The sequence below is a fragment of the Protomyctophum parallelum genome (genome assembly GCF_964188405.1).
Source record: "Protomyctophum parallelum genome assembly, chromosome: 7".
Lineage (NCBI taxonomy): Eukaryota > Metazoa > Chordata > Actinopteri > Myctophiformes > Myctophidae > Protomyctophum > Protomyctophum parallelum.
In genome coordinates, this window is record NC_139705.1 from 16217978 (window position 1) to 16237967 (window position 19990).

General features: G+C 43.8%; 1 protein-coding gene across 1 annotated transcript; it reads left to right on the forward strand.

Annotated features, from left to right (window-relative positions):
* Nucleotides 1–962: 962 nt before the first annotated feature.
* On the forward strand, nucleotides 963–2708 carry kcna10a (potassium voltage-gated channel, shaker-related subfamily, member 10a; the record flags this gene model as incomplete). The annotated part of the gene is made up of 1 exon (XM_083769685.1): nucleotides 963–2708. The coding sequence occupies one exon, from the start codon at nucleotides 963–965 to the stop codon at nucleotides 2706–2708; it is 1746 nt and encodes a 581-aa protein (XP_083625811.1).
* Between the last annotated feature and the right edge of the window lie 17282 nt (nucleotides 2709–19990).

A 19990-nucleotide genomic window follows, 5' to 3' on the forward strand; every position in this document is an offset into this window, starting at 1 on the left:
ATCATTGAAGCTCTACACAGTCTTCATAAAATTATGATGTAATGTGTGCTATTCTGTGTGTATAAAGTGTGCTATTCACTATTCTGCAGTACATCTAGGCTACGTTAACAGACTTCTGAAGGAGTCACTGTTAAGTGGCGGCCTTATATATGTTTCAATCGTTTCAATTGAAACGGGCCTCGAGTCTCCAGGGGCCCCCCTCGCGACCGAGCTCAGGGCTCTGTGATTGACAGCGCACATTGGCCAATCAGGAACGATTTATCTTCCTGGTGTTAGATAAACGGCCGGCTTTCCGACAATTATCTTTGCAGAGACGGCAAAAATCGTTTACATTTGATTCAGCCATAACACATTTGATTTCGAATTAAACGGAGACTGCTAGTGTGGCAAGAAGATTTTGCTGCTGATGCTGTTGTGTGCATAAAGAGTATGTACTGCCTGAATAAGGAAGTAGGAACGGAACACGTTTAGATGATGCCACTTTTTTGATATACACTGATTGGCTGAAGGGGTTGTCCGTCTTCTGCTCTCCCAAGTTTGTATTTCCTCCATCCTGCTCCCCCCTGCTCTCACCTGGCTCCCATTCATTCAACGTCGGTTTCCAAAGAGACCGGTATCAACAAAGGAGTCATGATACAAGACATCATAACTCAGATGTCATGTTCCCCTGTCACCTGATGAGAATTAGCACAATCCAATTCCTTAGCAATAACAGAAATAGACTAACCCTCTCTCTCTCTCTCTCCCTCCCTCCCCTGCCTCTCACTTTACAGGTGCTGGAGAACAACAAGAGGGCGTGAACAGTGGGGGCTGTGGTTTTTGTCCACCCGAGTGCCGCCGTAGGCTGCATCTGCGAAATATCCCCGCCTAGATATCCCCTCCCGTGTGTCTGTGGTGTTTCGTTGGCGTCTTACAGCAGAGGGCCCAGGGGGCCTAGCTCTGGCCGACTCTAAAACAGCGCCATGGAAGTGGCCCTCGTTGACTTTGAGAGCCTGGACGACGAGGTGGACCACGGCGCCGAGGAGACCACCGCGCTCACGCTGGAGATGCCGCCAGAGCACCACGCCGAGGGCCCCGCGCCCGCCTCGAACAACAACAACCACCTACAGGTCCCTCAGCCCTCCCACACGTTCCCCGACAACCTGTCGGGTTCACGCTCCCACGCGCCCTCCTGCATCTGGGAGCCGGTGACGCCCTCGCACACCGCCGTACACACGCTGGCCGTGCCCACGGAGGGCCCCGCCACGTTGGGCCCGTGCCGGCGGGGGCGGAACAGCTGCGAGAGCATCATCACCAACTGGAAGATGCTGCTGAGCAGCGAGGGCACCAAGGAGAGCGAGGCCATCTACAACCGGCTGGCCAAGGAGTGCTGCGAGGACCTGTTCGTGGACAAACGAGGGCTGGACGCCGGCGACCAGAAGGTCCTCATAAACATTGCCGGCCTGCGCTTCGAGACGCAGCTCAAAACGCTGGAGTTGTTCCCCGAGACGCTCCTGGGAGACCCCAGGAAGAGGATGGTCTACTTCGACCCGATGAGGAACGAGTACTTCTTCGACCGGAACCGACCCAGCTTCGACGGGATCCTGTATTACTACCAGTCGGGGGGCAAGGTCAGACGTCCGGCCAACGTCCCGGTGGACGTGTTTTCGGACGAGATCGTGTTCTACGGGCTGGGCCCTGAGGCCATGGAGCAGTTCAGAGAGGACGAGGGCTTCATCTCCGAGGCCGCAATTCCTCTGCCTACCAACGAGGTTTACAAGCAGTTCTGGCTGCTGTTCGAGTATCCGGAGAGCTCCAACGCGGCCCGTTGCGTTGCCCTGGTGTCCGTGTTTGTCATCGTGATCTCCATCTTCATCTTCTGCATGGAGACGCTGCCAGAGTTCCGTGAAGAATGGGAGCCGTACTATCCCGCTAAGCCTTTCAACCAGACCATAGATCGTGGCCCACTTGGGCACCGCAAGCCCACGCCCTTCACGGACCCCTTCTTCATCCTCGAGACCGCCTGCATCGTGTGGTTCTTTTTTGAGCTCGTGGTGCGCTTTTGCTGCTGTCCCAGCAAGAGGGAGTTCTTCCACAACCTTATGAACATCATCGACATCGTGTCTATAATCCCCTACTTCGTGACAGTGCTTACGGAGCTGGTGTCGACGACGGACGAGAACTCCACCCAGAACATGTCGCTGGCCATCCTGCGCATCATCCGTCTGGTGCGCGTGTTCCGCATCTTCAAGCTGTCGCGTCACTCCAAGGGCCTCCAGATCCTGGGGCAGACTCTGAAGGCCAGCATGCGCGAGCTGGGCCTGCTCATCTTCTTCCTCTTCATCGGCGTCATCCTCTTCTCCAGCGCCATCTACTTCGCCGAGGTAGACGAGCCCACCACGCAGTTCGTCAGCATACCCGACGGCTTCTGGTGGGCCGTGGTCACCATGACCACCGTGGGCTACGGGGACATGTGCCCCGTCACCATGGGGGGCAAGATGGTGGGCACGCTGTGCGCCATCGCCGGCGTGCTCACCATCGCGCTGCCCGTGCCCGTCATCGTCTCGAACTTCAACTACTTCTACCACCGCGAGACGGAGCAGGACGACAAGCCCAACCCTATGGTGGAGGCCGTGGAGAACGCCATAAAGACAGACACAGAGCTGCTGAGTAACCTCGCCCTCAACAAGGCCAACGGCACCTGGCTGACTGACAAATCGGAGAAATAAGGTGTGACTCGGTGGGGGGAAAAAACAAAGACACGTCTCAACTGCATGGGAGCAGAACAGCACTTTAAAACAAAGGGATTATTGATGACGACAAAACATTTTAAATGACAAGGAATACATGGCTTGAAATGGAGTAAACAAACTGTTGTGACTTTCTTTATTGAACAGCATAAAACACACTGCAGTGCAGCTTATACATAATGTTTTTTTAAGACATACAGGCCGGAACACACTTACCTCGTTTGTGACTAATATTGAGGTCAAACACAACTGTAAGAATATAAGTGTATATAGACTACTACAGGGTACAACATTTCATGTTGACTTGACATATCAAGTATACGGTGGAACAAATATTCAGTTACACAATACAGTAGAACTAGAACGTAACTTGTCAATCTTAATGTGATATTTTAGTGTGTTTGTGAATGTATGTTTAAATGTATTGGGTGAATGGATTACTTGATTACTAGATAATTAGATCTGTTGAATTTGTTTCATTTAAAGTAAAATTTTTCTGTTATGGTTATTTATTCTCGATAAGTAGCATATCTAGAAAGGCTTAATTGCACTCCAGAGTGCCTTAATTTATGTAACTGGAATATTTTGCCATATATTATCCAATTATGTTTAAAGACATGTTCAGTATATCTACATTTTTAAACTATAATTTCTACTTGGTTGGGAATATGGTATTTACAGTGGTCTTTGTCATGTAGAGCGTACATTCACATGTTTCTGGATATAAATGAGTTATGTTATCTCGTGTGACATCATAAAAAAATATCATTAGTTATGTTCATTGTTTTGAACAAGAATGTAGTATACAGTAGGTATAGTATTGTTTGTTCCAGGAGAAAGTGATATGGCCTGGTGTCAGCTGAGTATTAATGACTTATTTATTCACCTGTGATAATGTTCCCTTCATCCCTTCATTTTGTAACTTCATCATTAATCACACTGTTTTTGTTCATCGAGGTTTGGCCTTATACTGTAGATGGAAACGTGGCTTTTTACTGTGCGTTTCCTTCATTTTTAGACTAGTAGTGTAATAAATTTGTAAACTTTTAAAAATAATACTGACATTTTTAGCTTGCGGCCCTTGGACTTTTGGAATTTTACTGAGTGGCCCCTGAGCAATCTTAAGTTGAGTAGCCCTGATCTAGAGTGTCCACATAACAGTAGCAAAAATAGCTGCACAACTGTACTATACCGGAATTATTTTGTGAGTACAGTATGTGGTGCTGATGTGATATACGTCAGTTGTGAAACTGTTTTGAAAAGTGCTATGTTTATATAAAATGCTATAAATTACATATGTTATGCCTTTAAGGTCTGAAAGTTTTCAGACTACGACGGAAGATTGGGAGTGAGTCTGCAGTTCTGATTGCAATGGAGAGTTCTGAAGTTCATTCCATAGTTTTTGAGCCAGAAGGGAGAAGAGTCTGTGGTGCGCGGAGTGTTGTGTTGGCTGTTTTAGTGAAGGTTCTGCCAGCCTCCCTGTGTTGGCTGGCATTATTGTCAGGTGAAACCACCTGACTAATGAAAGTTCATGAAATGTAGAAGACCTAGTCATACTGAGGACCCATACTGACGGCCTAGCCTGATTGGCTGCCTCGTCTGCCGCCGCCAGCCAATCGCGTAGTATCATTGCCTGCCTCCTAAGCTATGACACACGCACCGCAACGCAGCCAGCCACTCTACGACCGCAACTCGAAGCGACAACAGCCAACAGCTGCTAATGTTATGAGATAAATTGCATGGACGGACAGCAGGAAAGCCACAACAAAACGCAGTCATTGAACCACGAACAGAACATCGCAAACAACGGCCGCACGGTTGTGACACACAAACATACACCTTACTAAAATAATAACCATTAAGATGCCTGAGGACGAGAAGCGACCTCGCTCTGCTGGGTGAGCGCTGGCGCTTTTGCATGGGGGGTCAGATCAACATGGAATGAATTATGTACTGGCCATATAAAGAGCTTGTCTTGAGTGTACAGGGTTTGATGAGGCCAGATCAACATATGGAATGTCAGAACAGGTCAGCTCCATACAGTATATGGAGATCTAAGGGTGGTAGCGGGGACACTCTCTTGAGTGTACAGGTTTTGATGAAGGCCCAGGTAGGGCCGGGCCTTCATTTTCGGGCCTGTTTTTGCCGGCTGCCGGGTGTGGCTACACTAATAACTTTGGGGCAGGCCCGTATAGAGTTTGAATGGACAGGTGGGACTGTTGAGAACTTACTGGCCATATAAGGAGCATGTCTTGAGTGTACAGGGCTTGATGAGGCCAGATCAACATATGCAATGTCAGAACAGGTCAGCTCCATACAGTAGATCTAAGGGTGGTAGCGGTGGGGACATTCTCTTGAGTGTACAGGGTTTGATGAGGGCCCAGGTAGGGCCTGTTGAGAACTCTAGTTTTCGCCGGCTGCCAGGCGCGGCTGTACTAATAACTTTGGGGCAGGCCCGTCTAGAGTTTGAATGGACAGGTATCAGTCAAAAGGGAGACATCGAAGAGGAAGGATGGATGGGGAAGGATCAACATATGGAATGTCAGAACAGGTTCTGAAATACAGGATGTGATATACTGACGGGAAATGCAAGATTCCATAAATACAATACTCATATGGGAGGGGAGAACACAACGGAGACAAGAACACAACAGAGACAAGAACACAACATGGCAAATGAACGCAAACAACGGCCGCCCGGTTGTGACAGACAAACATACACATTAATAAAATGAAACCACATGTACCTTTACATTTGGCATCATGTTATGCTCTAAAGAGTTGGCCGTGGACACACCCTCGGTTCTACCCTTATAGATATAATGGGCCTTACGGGCCTTTCATGTTACGCTCTCAACAGTTACATTATTGTTAATAAACATCTGCATTACTTAAATTATTTTACAAGAAGTCTGCAAAATTAAAGAATGTAGAAGAATTGTTATTTTAATCGTTTGCCTGTGATCTCTCCTATTTGTACCAACATTAATCCAGCATGGAATCGTGGACAAAATCTTATCCAGCGACAACAACACATTAAAGTTTTAGGCCGAATGTCATCAATGGTGGTCCGTGGCTCAAATGCTGAATAAATAACAGACCTTGATATGAAAAAGGTTGAAAACCACTGAAGTAGGGTATTAAAGGACCACTTCACCACTTTTCAACTTATCTTCATATAATAGGTCCTCACTAATAATCATGAAAAAATGTTTTTAGATTTTTTTCTACTCTGTCTGTGTCTCATAGGAGGGCTGTGGGCAGTTCAGAAACCGTCTTCCAGTGACATCATCGATGGGGATTACAAGCTAATAGAAACTGCAGGCTTTCTAGTCCTGAAAAGTTGCAATGCAAAAATGGAAGCCATCGTTCTCACGATAATGAAAATCTAAACATTTTTGTAAAAAAAATCTTGTTTAAAAAAGAAATCTGCCTAATGATGATGTCACTGGAAGACGTTTTCTAAACTGCCCACAGCCCTCCTATGAGACACAGACCAAGTAGAAAAGAATCGTGCCATTGTATAATGATTATTAGTGAGGACCTATTATATGAAGATACGTTGAAAAGTGGTGAAGTGGTCCTTTAACTTACGGGGGGAAAAGTAGGGCATTAAATGACAACGAACAAATAGTTGACATATGTCAACATCTCTACGCTGAGATGGGAAAATGTATCTTGAAAATCTCAGAAATATAATGAATCTCATAAATATGAATCTTGAAAGGGAACAGTACAAAAGACCAGTGTAGCGTCTAAAACATTTTCAAAAATACAGAATGGACGTTATGCATTACAGGTTCATTTGATTTCATTTTACGCTCTCAAGAGTTACATTATTGTTAAACATCTGCATTAGCCTACTTAATTTACAAGAAGTCTACACTACAATTAGAGAATGTAGAAGGAATTGTTATTTTGATCAACGTTTGCCTGTTGTCTCTAATTGTGGGCAAAATCTTATCCAACGACAACAAAAAAAGACAAAATATATATTGTCAAAATTGATCTGTGGCTCAAATGCTAAATGAATAATGGGCCTTGATATGAAAAGGGTTGAAAACCATTGCAGTGTCACAGTGTATACGTCAGCGCTGCTAATACATTCTGGATATGATACCATTGTCCCCCTGTTCTGTTTTTCTCTGATCATGAAGTGGTTTGTTTGTTTGCTTGCTTGTGTGTTTCTGTGTTAAAAGGGGTGGGAAAGGAGTTGTACATCCAAAAATGACTTATTTTCTATCAATTACATGAAACTTACAGTCTCCTATATTGACCGATGATGATCAAATTATCGTCTCAGGAATGCGACAAAAACCAAAAAATCTCCATGAATTCAATGTGGTGTGTACATTGATGGAAGTTTGGAACATAAGCCATTATTTGGGCGATATACTCCTTTTAAAGGAGGATGCATGCAGGGAACATAGAGATGAACAATGACCACTTTGACCAGTGACCAGTGACCAGGTGCCAGAAGTCAATTTCATATCAATTTACTCCATAAATAATTCAGAAAAGAGTCTTAAGCCTTAAATAAAGCCCAGCATGCTACATGAATCAGTGTTTATTTTTTATTGGAGTCATAAAAATAATCGACAAACACAAAAGAAAAGGCGAAGGTACAATACATAATATGTGTACATAATATAAGACTTTAAGCTTTTAAAACTTTTAAAGCTGAATTCCGTTACTAGCTGTTTATCTGGTGTTCTATCCTAGAACAGTGGTTTTCAACCAGTGGCCCGGGGACCACCAGTGGTCATTGAGGGGTTTCAAAAGATGTTTAAACATTTGAAAACTTGAAATGGGACATTCTGCACAATGAGTATAGTACTTTCTACTTTTGGTACTTTAAGTACATTTTGATACCAATACTTTTGTACTTTTACTCAAGTAAATGTTGAATAATGGACTTTTACAGTAGTTCTACAGTACATTGCAATGCATTATTGATGCTTTTACAAAAACATGAAATGAAACGTGAAACATGTGAGTACTTTTTCCACCACTGGAAGTCTGGAACTAGTCAATGAGCTCTATCACATGCACCGTCATTGGTATTCCCCTAATGGGAGGAAAATCCCAGGTACCGCCGTACCGGTACAGTGACCAGCCACGTCATATAACAATCCATCATTCATTACTATCAGTAGCCTGTGTCTGCTTTCACTGTAATGCTAGAGCAAACACACACTCACACGCGCACACACACACACACACACACACACACACACACACACACACACACACACACACACACACACACACACACACACACACACACACACACACACACACACAGATACATGAGTGTTTCCCTGCATGACACTGGCATGCAACGTAACTGTGAATCACGATTACCCTAAACAATACCCTCAAAAAACACGCACGTATAGTGGATGTAGTGGCTAGTGGATCAGCAGGTCAAGCAAGGCAATGCAAGGCATTGCCCATATAGAGACACGTACTGCATGGAAGGCTTCCAGACAACAGGATTACCCTCTCCGGTTGACATGGATGTGCATAGTCATTCTGCTGCTAATGGAGGATATCTGCACCTGATACTCTCTCCATACACACCTGAACACACATTAAAGCTAATTGCTAATAACAACAACTGAAAAGGGTGTCAATCAAAGAAGGGTGTTGTGCAATTGTTTGTCGACTAACTTTTTTCATTGACGAAAACTAAATAAAAACTAAATAGAAACTATAAGCTATGATGACTAAAACTAGGACTAAATGTATTGACAATTTCGTCAACAAATACAAAGTTAACTAAAATGTTATAGGGAGGGACTTGTGGTGAAGGGATCCAGTAGAACTTAAAATACAATACATTTTATGTTAGGTTGTCTTGGGTGTTGCGCTGCAGATTTTCAGCATGCAACCAAGTATAAAATCTGCCATTGCGATGATGCCATCAAGGCCTGCCGAAATACATTTTAGTCAACAAAATCAACTGCAGATTACACCAACTAAAATCTTATGATATTTAGTCTACTAAAACTACACTAAAAACATTTCAGATGACTAGAGAAACTATGACTAAAAGTAAATCAAAATTTGCTGTCAAAATCAACACTATTTTGTCTTCATAAATTAACTATTTTTGGTCGAGAGGCTATCTGGGAAACAAACTACGGATTGGCTATTTTCAGTCATGTGACACTGGCACGCGACACCGGCATACACTGAAGTATACATCAGGCTTTTAACAGGAAGACGAGACCTGGAGGTCACTGAGGTCGTGTATGAAATATAAGGAACAAGTGAAAGTGAAAATAGAGCTACCGAAGGAGCGAGGGGAAGGTATGTTGACTGAGCAAAGAGTTCACACACTGTCACCCACATATAGGTCGCATGTAGGTGAGGAACAAAAGAGATCACTCACTCTCTCACACATAGACATTTTTATGCATTGCACAGTGCAGGCACGCACGCACGCACGCACGCACGCACGCACGCACGCACGCACGCACGCACGCACGCACGCACGCACGCACGCACGCACGCACGCACACACACACACACACACACACACACACACACACACACACACACACACACACACACACACACACACACACACACACACACACACACACAGCTATAGGGACTGCACTCATACGCAGCGATGCATACACGCATAGCCGCCCTATACTGTCTAATGCACTTGTTTCCCAAACGGTGTGTCTGGAAATATTTGTGGGTTTGACCCATTGTTACTTTAATAGCACTTTCACATTAGCAATGTAAATATGTAAATCTTTATCTGGAAATCTTTACCCCAAAGATACTGTACAATATGTCACAAGGAAAAATGGAGAGAATATTTGATTCCATTATAGGATTGAAATATTGAAAATAACTTTTATACATGCTGTTTAACCCAGCATTCCTATTCTGGGGAAAACATTCACCAAAAATAAACAAGCTCACAACATGTCACAACCATAGGTCACACCTCACAACACGACGAGTTGTGAGCTTGTAGATCGGCTATTTTTGGTGAAGAGACTTGTGTACTGTGGGCTGAAACGCACCAAAGTACAGACTCGGGAGGGTTAAACTGAAGTGACATTGATGAATTCCAAACATTATCAAAGTATTCTGAATTTCTGATCGGGCACCCCTGGACTTGCATCACAGCAGCACCCACTCAGAGAACCACCACCCACTCAGAACCACCATCACAGCACCACTCAGAACCACCATCACAGCACCACTCAGAACCACCATCACAGCACCACTCAGAACCACCATCACAGCACCACTCAGAACCACCATCACAGCACCACTCAGAACCACCATCACAGCACCACTCAGAACCACCATCACAGCACCACTCAGAACCACCATCACAGCACCACTCAGAACCACCATCACAGCACCACTCAGAACCACCATCACAGCACCACTCAGAACCACCATCACAGCACCACTCAGAACCACCATCACAGCACCACTCAGAGAACCACCATCACAGCACCACTCAGAACCACCATCACAGCACCACTCAGAACCACCATCACAGCACCACTCAGAACCACCATCACAGCACCACTCAGAACCACCATCACAGCACCACTCAGAACCACCATCACAGCACCACTCAGAACCACCATCACAGCCCAACTCAGAACCACCATCACAGCACCACTCAGAACCACCATCACAGCACCACTCAGAACCACCATCACAGCACCACTCAGAACCACCATCACAGCACCACTCAGAACCACCATCACAGCACCACTCAGAGAACCACCATCAAAGCACCACTCAGAACCACCATCACAGCACCACTCAGAACCACCATCACAGCACCACTCAGAGAACCACCATCACAGCACCACTCAGAACCACCATCACAGCACCACTCAGAACCACCATCACAGCACCACTCAGCGTTTTTTAGCGGATTTCACAAAATCGCGAAACACTGCCAACACAGCAAAACGCATGCAGCCACGGTACCTATGGCATTTTTTTTGGAGGGGATAATCCCCCCTCCTCATGAAACTGAGGGGGTCGAATCGCCCCCGTCCTCCCCCCTATCTGCGCGCCTGACCACCGGCATGGACGCTGCTAGACGCTGCCAGATGCACATGGGTGTATTCTTTTTTTTTTTTTAAGATATTTTTTGCGGCTTACGCCTTTTATTGGTTTTTTGAAGGGACAGACAGTAGGCTGACAGGAAACGGGAGAGAGATGGGGGAAGACATGCAGTAAAGGCTGTGTCGAACCCGCGGCACACTGCGACTGGATTACCAGTCGGGTGCCCAGACGGTTACGCCACCGCCTGGGCACATGGGTGTATTCTAACCCCCCAGAGACTCTGCTGTGGAGGCAACCCAAGCAGCAGAGATTTTAAAGGTGATAATCATGGGTCTTTCCTGTTAAGACAACGATGCCTTATAGTCTATAAGTGTGTCCTTGAAAATCTGCTGCAGTGCCGTCATGCAATGGAGTATTAATTAGGCCTAAGGATCCGTTACCAAACATGATTAATTATAGATGAAGATTCATGTGAGTGTGTGAATAACTGCTAACATCCCAGGCAGCGCATCAATACATGCACAAACACACTGCAGTCAGTGAGTGACACACAGAGACGATACAAAAGACGTGCATGCACAGTGAACACACACGGACACACGCATCTGTGCACATGTAGCACACTCACCGGTGTAAGGTAACTGAGTGCAGGTACTGTACTTAAAGGTGTAGTAGGTAACATTTAGCCTATTTAAAAAATATATATATGGATATAAATATTTTAACCCTAATTTTCCTCTATCAGCCACTATATGATTGTGCTGGTGTGTTTCCTTGCAGAAAGACATCCCTCTGGCTTTGTTCCACTGTTTATGTTGACATTTCCTCTGTTTATGTTGACATTCATCCCTTGCAGGGGGGAGGGGGGGGCGCTCTTAATTAATCCATTTAATCTTAAAGGACAACTTTAGTTTTTTTGGGAGAAAGTAAAGGAAGAGTGTTAATTTGCTGCTTTCTTTTGTTTTAGTGATTTTAGTTATTTTTGACAGGGGGACGGGGCATTCGAACATAGTGCTAAATATGTTATGTACAAAATGTTATAGCAATTTATTATTTTATTATTTACTAAAGTCCTACTAGACCCCAGGAAATTACTGGCCACAAAATATCACAGGATCTGAATGTGAAGGGGGGTACTGGGCTGCCATACTGTGTTCATGGCAGCCCCCTATAGTACTTCTACATTCAGTAGATTCTGTGATCTTTTGTGGCCAGATTTCCTGGGTTCTAGTAGGACTATAGTAAATAATAAAAAATAAAAGAAATCATATACTAGGTCCTCCATGATAGAATTGCACAATTTTTGTCTCATAGGAGGGCTGTGGGTGGGCAGTTCAGAAACCCTTCCACCAGTGACATCATCGATGGGGAATCCAAGCTAATAGAAACTGCAGGCTTTCTAGTCCTGAAAAGTTGCAATGCGAAAATGGAAGCCATCGTTCTCACGATAATACAAATCTAAACATTTTTGTATAAGAATATTGTTTAAAAAAAAATCTGCCGATGATGTCACTGGTGGACGGGTTTCTGAACTGCCCACAGCCCTCCTATGAGACACAGACTGAGTAGAAAAAAATGGTGCCATTTTATCATGATTATTAGTGAGAACCTATTATATGAATAAGATAGGTTGAAAAGTGGTGAAGTGGTCCTTCAATAAATGATATATCAATACTGAAATGTAGTTAAAAGTAAGTAAAAGTTCGGAATTCATTTCACTTACAGTAGCCTAAGTAAATGTACTACGTGGCATGGGTAAATTCCTCTCTCAATGTCACACAAAACTCCTGCTTTGTTTTCTCCATCTGACTGTCTGTCTTTTCTTCCACATATATGTCTCACTGGCTCGGTGGAACTTTCCATCAAAGCATCTCGTTAATGATGGAGAGCTCCTCATGCATCTTTAAGCACTTGACAGGGATCTTCCGCTGCATGCAGCGTCAACGCTGCCATGAGACGCGTGCACGCACGCACACGCACGCACGCACGCACGTACGGATACGCGCACGTGTGGCGTGTGTGACAAAGACAAATGTCCTCTCTCTGACTCATGATCACAGTAACCTGTCTATTTTAACAGAATGTTTAACTTCCATGCAAGGACTGGGACTGTCACAACATTTTCTCCAGTTAAACCCCGGCAAGACTGAATAAGTCCTTATCATGCATGCCGTGGAGCATCCACGGTGAAATAAAGCAGTTTATGGGTCCATCAACAGCTAATTTTACTGTAGGGTTTCAAAGAACCTAGGAGCAAAGCAAGTGGCAAATGGAGTGGGCACCAGTAGGATCCTATAGCCTACACCCATGCAGGGCCCCGGGACTCCAGGGGCCCCTGGACTCCAGGGCCCCCGGGACTCCAGGGGCCCGGCCTTCCAGCTGTCAGATGATGACGAACACTCAGTCACAGACCTTTACTTGGTCACACTTTGCAAGCCCTGCCTCTTGGTACAAGCAGCAGGCATCGAGCCCATTCAAAGCATTATCTGATTTATCTCAGGGTACTACAAATGTCTATATCTACTGTATGTCCTGTAAGTAGACTTAGAAATAAAACTAGTGTTGACTAGTGATGGGAGATTAATCGGCAAACACATCGGTATCGGCCGATTGTAGTTGTTTTTAGATTAATCGGTTCGATTAATCAATCAGACCAATTCATTAATCGGTCCAATTACAGTTAAACACGCCCAAAGTTGAACAGATCTACAAGCTCACAATATTAAATATAAATGTATTAAAGTTAAATCTGACTTGCCTAAGACACCATGTTACATGGATCTTTCAGAATGGACAAAATTATTATAATCTTTCAATACAGAATGAGATCATATTGACATTGGTAATATCGGTTATCGGCCATAACAGCAATTCATTATATTGGATATCGATATCGGCCAAAATGTGCCATCGGCACATCCCTAGTGTTGACTAATCATTACAAGAGGCTCTTATTTTGAAGAGGAAGAGGAAGTCTGTTTTGGTTGTAGCCAAGCTGTCATGACAAGTTATGATTCCTTTCAAAGCTCGATCACCCTAACCAAGTAGTAAACAAGAACCCACGTGGATTAAACACAAGCCAAAGTTCATATATTTTCGTAATATAAACCTGTGAAAATCTGTGACTTAAACATTTACACACTTTGGAAGTACATTAAACATGGAACCTAGTCCGCGGCATTAGGTGAGTAGTCTCATGCTGATAAAATCATCAACTGCTGTCCAAAAACAGGTAGGCTACAGTGATGTTACTGTCACTGCCTGCAAGAATGTGATGTTATTACTAGTAAATTTAAGTGAACTTGTTTATGCACCTGCTTGCTTAAATCACTTGAACTGTTTGACCGCCTGCCAATACTTCTCAACATTAAGGGTGCGTTCGGAAAAGCGCACATGGAATGTGGTCAGTTTGTTGAGTGTGGTGGGCGGTGACGTCACAGAGTGCGTTCAGTGTGCACACCCGGTGCACAGCTCACTGGATTTTCGAACGACAACGCACCGAGTGCACTGAATAAACGAACGACAAGAGAGCACACCAGTGCGTTCAGGGCGCATTTCCGAATGCACCCTTTAGTTCATTGGTTGAAGTGGGCCCGCCACCTGCCGCGCACAGTGGAGTTGTCGGAAGGGTCAGACATACTAACAGTCTGACAGGCATTAGTCCGACACCCTGCTGGGCCTATCCCAAACCCTAACCTCACAGGGGGAAGCCACGGCTGAGTTTAAAGCATGTAATGTCAAGCTTTGGTGGATTATATCGCACCATAATGCATCATATCATGCTGTGTGTGTGTGTGTGTGTGTGTGTTGGGGGGGGTCGTGCTCGTGCTCTGATCGTGCGCTCTGACCAACCCCCAACCCCCCCAACACCCCCACCCCCCCGGCCGGGATACGTAGTAGACCAGAAAGATCATGGCTTAGAATGGGGAAACTGAAATCTCTCTGAGTCAGTCAGGGCCAGTTTGTGACTCTGGCCAAAGTGCATGCAGCTCTGCCTGTCAATCAGACCAGTGTAAATTTGACAGCTAATTCAGATTTACAGAAAATGTCTTGTCTTTAATAGTTCTACTGGATCTCTTCTCCAGTAGTAACTCATCATAGCTTAGTTAAAAGGCCTTTTACTTACTTATCCACCTTGATTACCGGGACTTGGATTTGTATGCATGTGTGTAATTGTTTTCCTCTCTCTCTCTCTCTCTCTCTCTCTCTCTCTCTCTCTCTCTCACTCTCTCTCTGCAGCTTAGTTTTTGTTGAGTTTTTATTTAGTTTTCAGTGAAAATAGGTATCATCGACGTCATAGTTTTAGTTCTGCCTGTATCAACCCCATCATGTATTTATAGATCTCTAATCCTCTGGCCACACGGTTCACATCATGTTCATTCATGATTTGTGACTAAAACCCCAGAGTTGCGTGACAGTGCTCACTCTCTCACACACACACACACACACACACACACACACACACACACACACACACACACACACACACACACACACACACACACACACACACACACACACACACACACACACACACAACACTATCAAGAGACTCTTGGATTAAGGGACAAAGCTTTTTAGGCCTGGATGTTTTTATTGGGATTTGGGTTTTTTGGATGGGATGGATGGATCATTTCAATCTGACTTTAGATCCACTGGAAACGACCTCTCCATTAGCAACGCATCCGTTATTGACACTGAAGATTAGACAAGGACAAATGTGTCTGTGGCAAAGACGTTTTTAATTTATTTTTTACACACCATTATACTGTCCCTGTGTAAATTGTTGTTTTATTGGATAGGTTGATGAGCAGTTAGAATGCGTGTGTGTGTGCGTGCGTGCATGTGTACATGTTCATACCGTGTGTGTGCGTGAAGACGGGCGTGCATGTGGTGATGATATGACATGACAGAAGGTGAATGATGTCATAGAGCGCTGTTTGTGTTTCAGCGCAATACCAGAGTGAATTAATAATATCTTTGACTGGTGCATGTCCATTCTAAGACAAAACGAGACTATCATTTCCATGTTTTGCTACAGAATGGACAGCCCATAGACTTAAATATCAGAGGCTGATGATCTCAGTGGAGCACAGACCAGACATCCTAGAACTCAATACGCTCCACTAATCCAGTTAAGGCCCCTTTACCCATGCTCAGCTTCTCATAGTATCACTTTGAAAAGCCTACACTTCCAGATTGCCTTTCATTTAATACCAAGTCACATCTGCACAGCCACAGTAGTATGATACAATCGGTGTTCATTTTGACGCTGCATTTTGATTTAGTTTTAGTCAGTCTTTTGAATACATTTTCATTTAGTTTTGTCAACTAAATCTACAGTTGATTTTGTCAAAATTTTGGCAGGCCCTGATGTCATCGTAATGTCTGATTTTGATTGCGTGCTGAAAATAGCCGATCAACAAGCTCACAACATGTCAGCCTTGTGAGCTTGTAGATCTGCTATTTCTGCGATATGCTATGCCCTCCCGTCGCTCCCTAACATTTTAGTCTAGTTTTTGTTGACGAAATTGTCTTAGTTTTAGTCAAGCTTAGTTTGTATTTAGTTTTTTCCAGTGATAAAAGGTAGTCGGCGAACATTTTTCGTTGTAGTTTTTAGAGGTGCTCCGATAACGTTTTTTTTAGACCGATCACCGATTGTTTTTCTCACGATCGGCAGATACCGATCTTGTGCATAAGGGGAACATTTTAATATTTCAAAAAATGTCAAACCCACGTCAAAACTCTTCCTGTGTGTGTGGCGAGGAAGGGGAGAATGTTTAGGCCTGTCACAAAGATGCAAAACGATATTATACTATATATCATGATTGATTTAATACCACTTAAATGGTATAAAAGATCGGTTTCTCCAGATCAGGAAACCTCTAGTATTTTTAGTCTGCAAAATCAACACTCAATCATGAGCGCACTGTGTCTTGTACATGCTGGTATAATCAACAACCGACAGCATACAGTGAGTCACAGTCACCCTCCATGGTAGTAGCAGCGCTATAGCAATATCCTGTCTCCTCATCCATGTTTAAAGCCGTCGTCTCACCTACAGCTCTTGCCCTACTGCCCAAGTTGACCCTCTTCAACCCTCTTCTACTACTTCTCTCCGCGGCTCTCTCCTCATCCATAGTTTATAAACTACCCTGGGTCCCCTAGCTAGCTCGCAGTCCGCCACGCCGTCTCAAGAAGCGTCAGCTAGTGCACAAGGTACACCAGCCAGCATCGGTGCAGTGTTGTCAAGTAACTAAAGTAACATATTACTTTCACATTTTGAGTAATGTAACTAGTTACTTTCACATTTTGAGTAATAATATTACATTTACTTTTTTTCCAAAAGTAACATGTTACTATTTTCACGAGCCTTGGTGGTACTGTGGGTTTGAGTGTTTATTTATAATGATAGACTGGGTTGGTGTCGAGTTGCTTTGCAGGCTGCTGATCCGCTCTAGATCTAGACTCTAGAGAGGATATGGAAACGATGCGCACTTAATTGTCTGTAGCCTACGTGTGAAGTATCGGATGCAGAAGGGCAGGCTTTAAACCGTCCGGAACGCGGAACAACAAACTAGTGTATGACTAAACAAACTGTGAAAAAGGAAGGAATGTCCACACACTGAGTTGTAGCTCCCAGGAAAATTCTTTATTGTTACAACGTTTCGACCTCTGTGGGTCTTCGTCAGGTATGAGTGTACAACATCAAGAGGCGTATTATATACAACAGCATATGGGCAGGTCTACAAGGAACAAGCTCTGTTGCAATGATGAAAATCAAGCTAGACACGCTGATGGGTATTTTTCCACCATATACTTTAAAGGACTGTATTAAAATAGTTACTATAAATAGCTTCGACAGCAGAGCTATGATACTGGGAGCTGAGAGCTCCGAAACACCGGAACTCTAGAAATACTTTTAGAAGTAATCGAATTACAATATATACTTAGCTTAGCTTTAACCAGGGTACTTTAAGTAAATAGCCAATATGAAAAATGTTACTTTAGGAGAATTACCTTTTATATACCAAATGTTTACCTGTGTCCACCAAAGAGGAGAGGTCCACTCAGAGCCATGAGGTTTTTAGTCATATTTTATATTGATTCAGAGAGACAGAACAGGATCCACATATTCAGCATAATAATTTACAATCAGATTCCTGCCGTTCCAAAATGGCATGGGCTATTTATACGGTTTCAATCAAAATGGAGCACAGGGTACAAAATAGACGTGGCAATACAGAGGAGCATCCTAACCAATGTAATGGGATATGTAGTTTGGAATGACCTGTAGTTCATAATTCAAGTCACTGGCCGGGAAAGCTCAGAGGCGGCTGGCAGGTTGCTAGGGCAACGAGCTGATAAAATTCCCAGACACTAAAGCAAGGTCATATGCAGGCAACAGCCCTCTCCTAATGCCAGTTAGGGGCTGGTGGTAGACAACCAGGACGAGACAGACAGTGTAATCGGGAAACCAAAACTACACAGGGCAACAAGATTAAAAGGTCAAAGGGGTCAATGTCCATCACCCACAAAATACCACAGAAAATACCTATCACACGCCCACCACATCTAAAAGGATGAGGCTGCAATCAGCATGTATAGGCATGTCAAGCTAAGGACTCTGTATAAATATATTGAAAATAGTGGCTCTAAGGCCAACTTTTTAGAACCCAAAAGTATAAAAGTGCAGACATAGTTAAAAGTAAGCTGCAAACCAAATAAAAACATTGCAATGGATAAAAAATACTGCCTACAGGATGATACCAAAATAATAGTAAAAATATATAGTAGGGTACTGTAATTGCAGTACAAAATAATGAGGACATATCATAGGGACAAGGAAATGGCAATAACACAAATAGTACACATAAGTTAAAAAGATAAAACATAAAAAGAAAGAATTAACCCAGAAATGGTTTTACAATTCCTCATTGAGCCCTTGAGGCGCCATAGTGTTGAGTGTATATATGTAAAAAGCTTCACGTTGGAGTAAGAGTCGATTATGGTCACCAGTCACCACCCCGAGGGGGTCTCGGTACTTTTTCAATGCCCCAGTATTTTAAAGTGGAAATATTGTGCCCCATTTTTTTTAAATGGGCTGCGACTGGATTTTTCTCGTCACCACATCTGATATTACTTCTGTGTTCACTGATACAGTACGTGTGCGTAGGGCTCTGCTAGTTTTGCCAACATAGGCTAAAGGCTCATACATAGTCTGGATTTACGGTGGTTAGGTGACCACCGAACTACAACATGACGTCACGAGCCACGGTGAAGAGCAAACCACCGCCACCGCTCCAGCCCATCTCTCTGTTTTTACTCACCACCGCTCAATGTTATTTCAGCTCCGGTGGTCAGCTCACCACCGGAGCGGTGGTCACCTCATCACCGAAAATCCAGACTATGAATAGGCCTTAAGCCACAAGGGCATATAATAAGATAAACAACAAAGTTGGTGGAACATGTGATGGTACCTCTTATTGCCATCTCTTTGCCACTGTGTAAGAATGAACAAGTTGGTCTCTTAGATTAGGGGAGCGTCTAACAAAACAATTTAGGGGGTTCTTTGAAAACCTGTTTAAGTTTAGGATCAGTCTGAATGATATGCCAGTGTTTGTGTAGGACCCTACTATACTATTTTTACTATAATTTTACTATTATTTTGGTCTCATCCTGTAGACAGTATTTTTTATCCATTGCAATGTTTTTATTTGGTTTGCAGCTTACTGCAAACCAAAAGTTGGCCTTAGAGCCACTATTTTCAATATATTTATACAGAGTCCTTAGCTTGACATGCCTATACATGCTGATTGCAGCCTCATCCTTTTAGATGTGGTGGGCGTGTCTAGCTTGATTTTCATCATTGCAACAGAGCTTGTTCCTTGTAGACCTGCCCATATGCTGTTGTATATAATACGCCTCTTGATGTTGTACACTCATACCTGACGAAGACCCACAGAGGTCGAAACGTTGTAACAATAAAGAATTTTCCTGGGAGCTACAATTCAGTGTGCCGACATCCCTTCCTTTTTCATTGTACGTATTTTTTGACCAGCACCTGTAGAACTTCTGGAGATGTGCGTGCTTCCTCTCGTATCCTAAGTAAACAAACTAAACATAGAGGAGGTGGAGGAGACACCGGCACCACAAATCGTTTCATTCACTACTTGGAAGTATTCACATTATTTTGA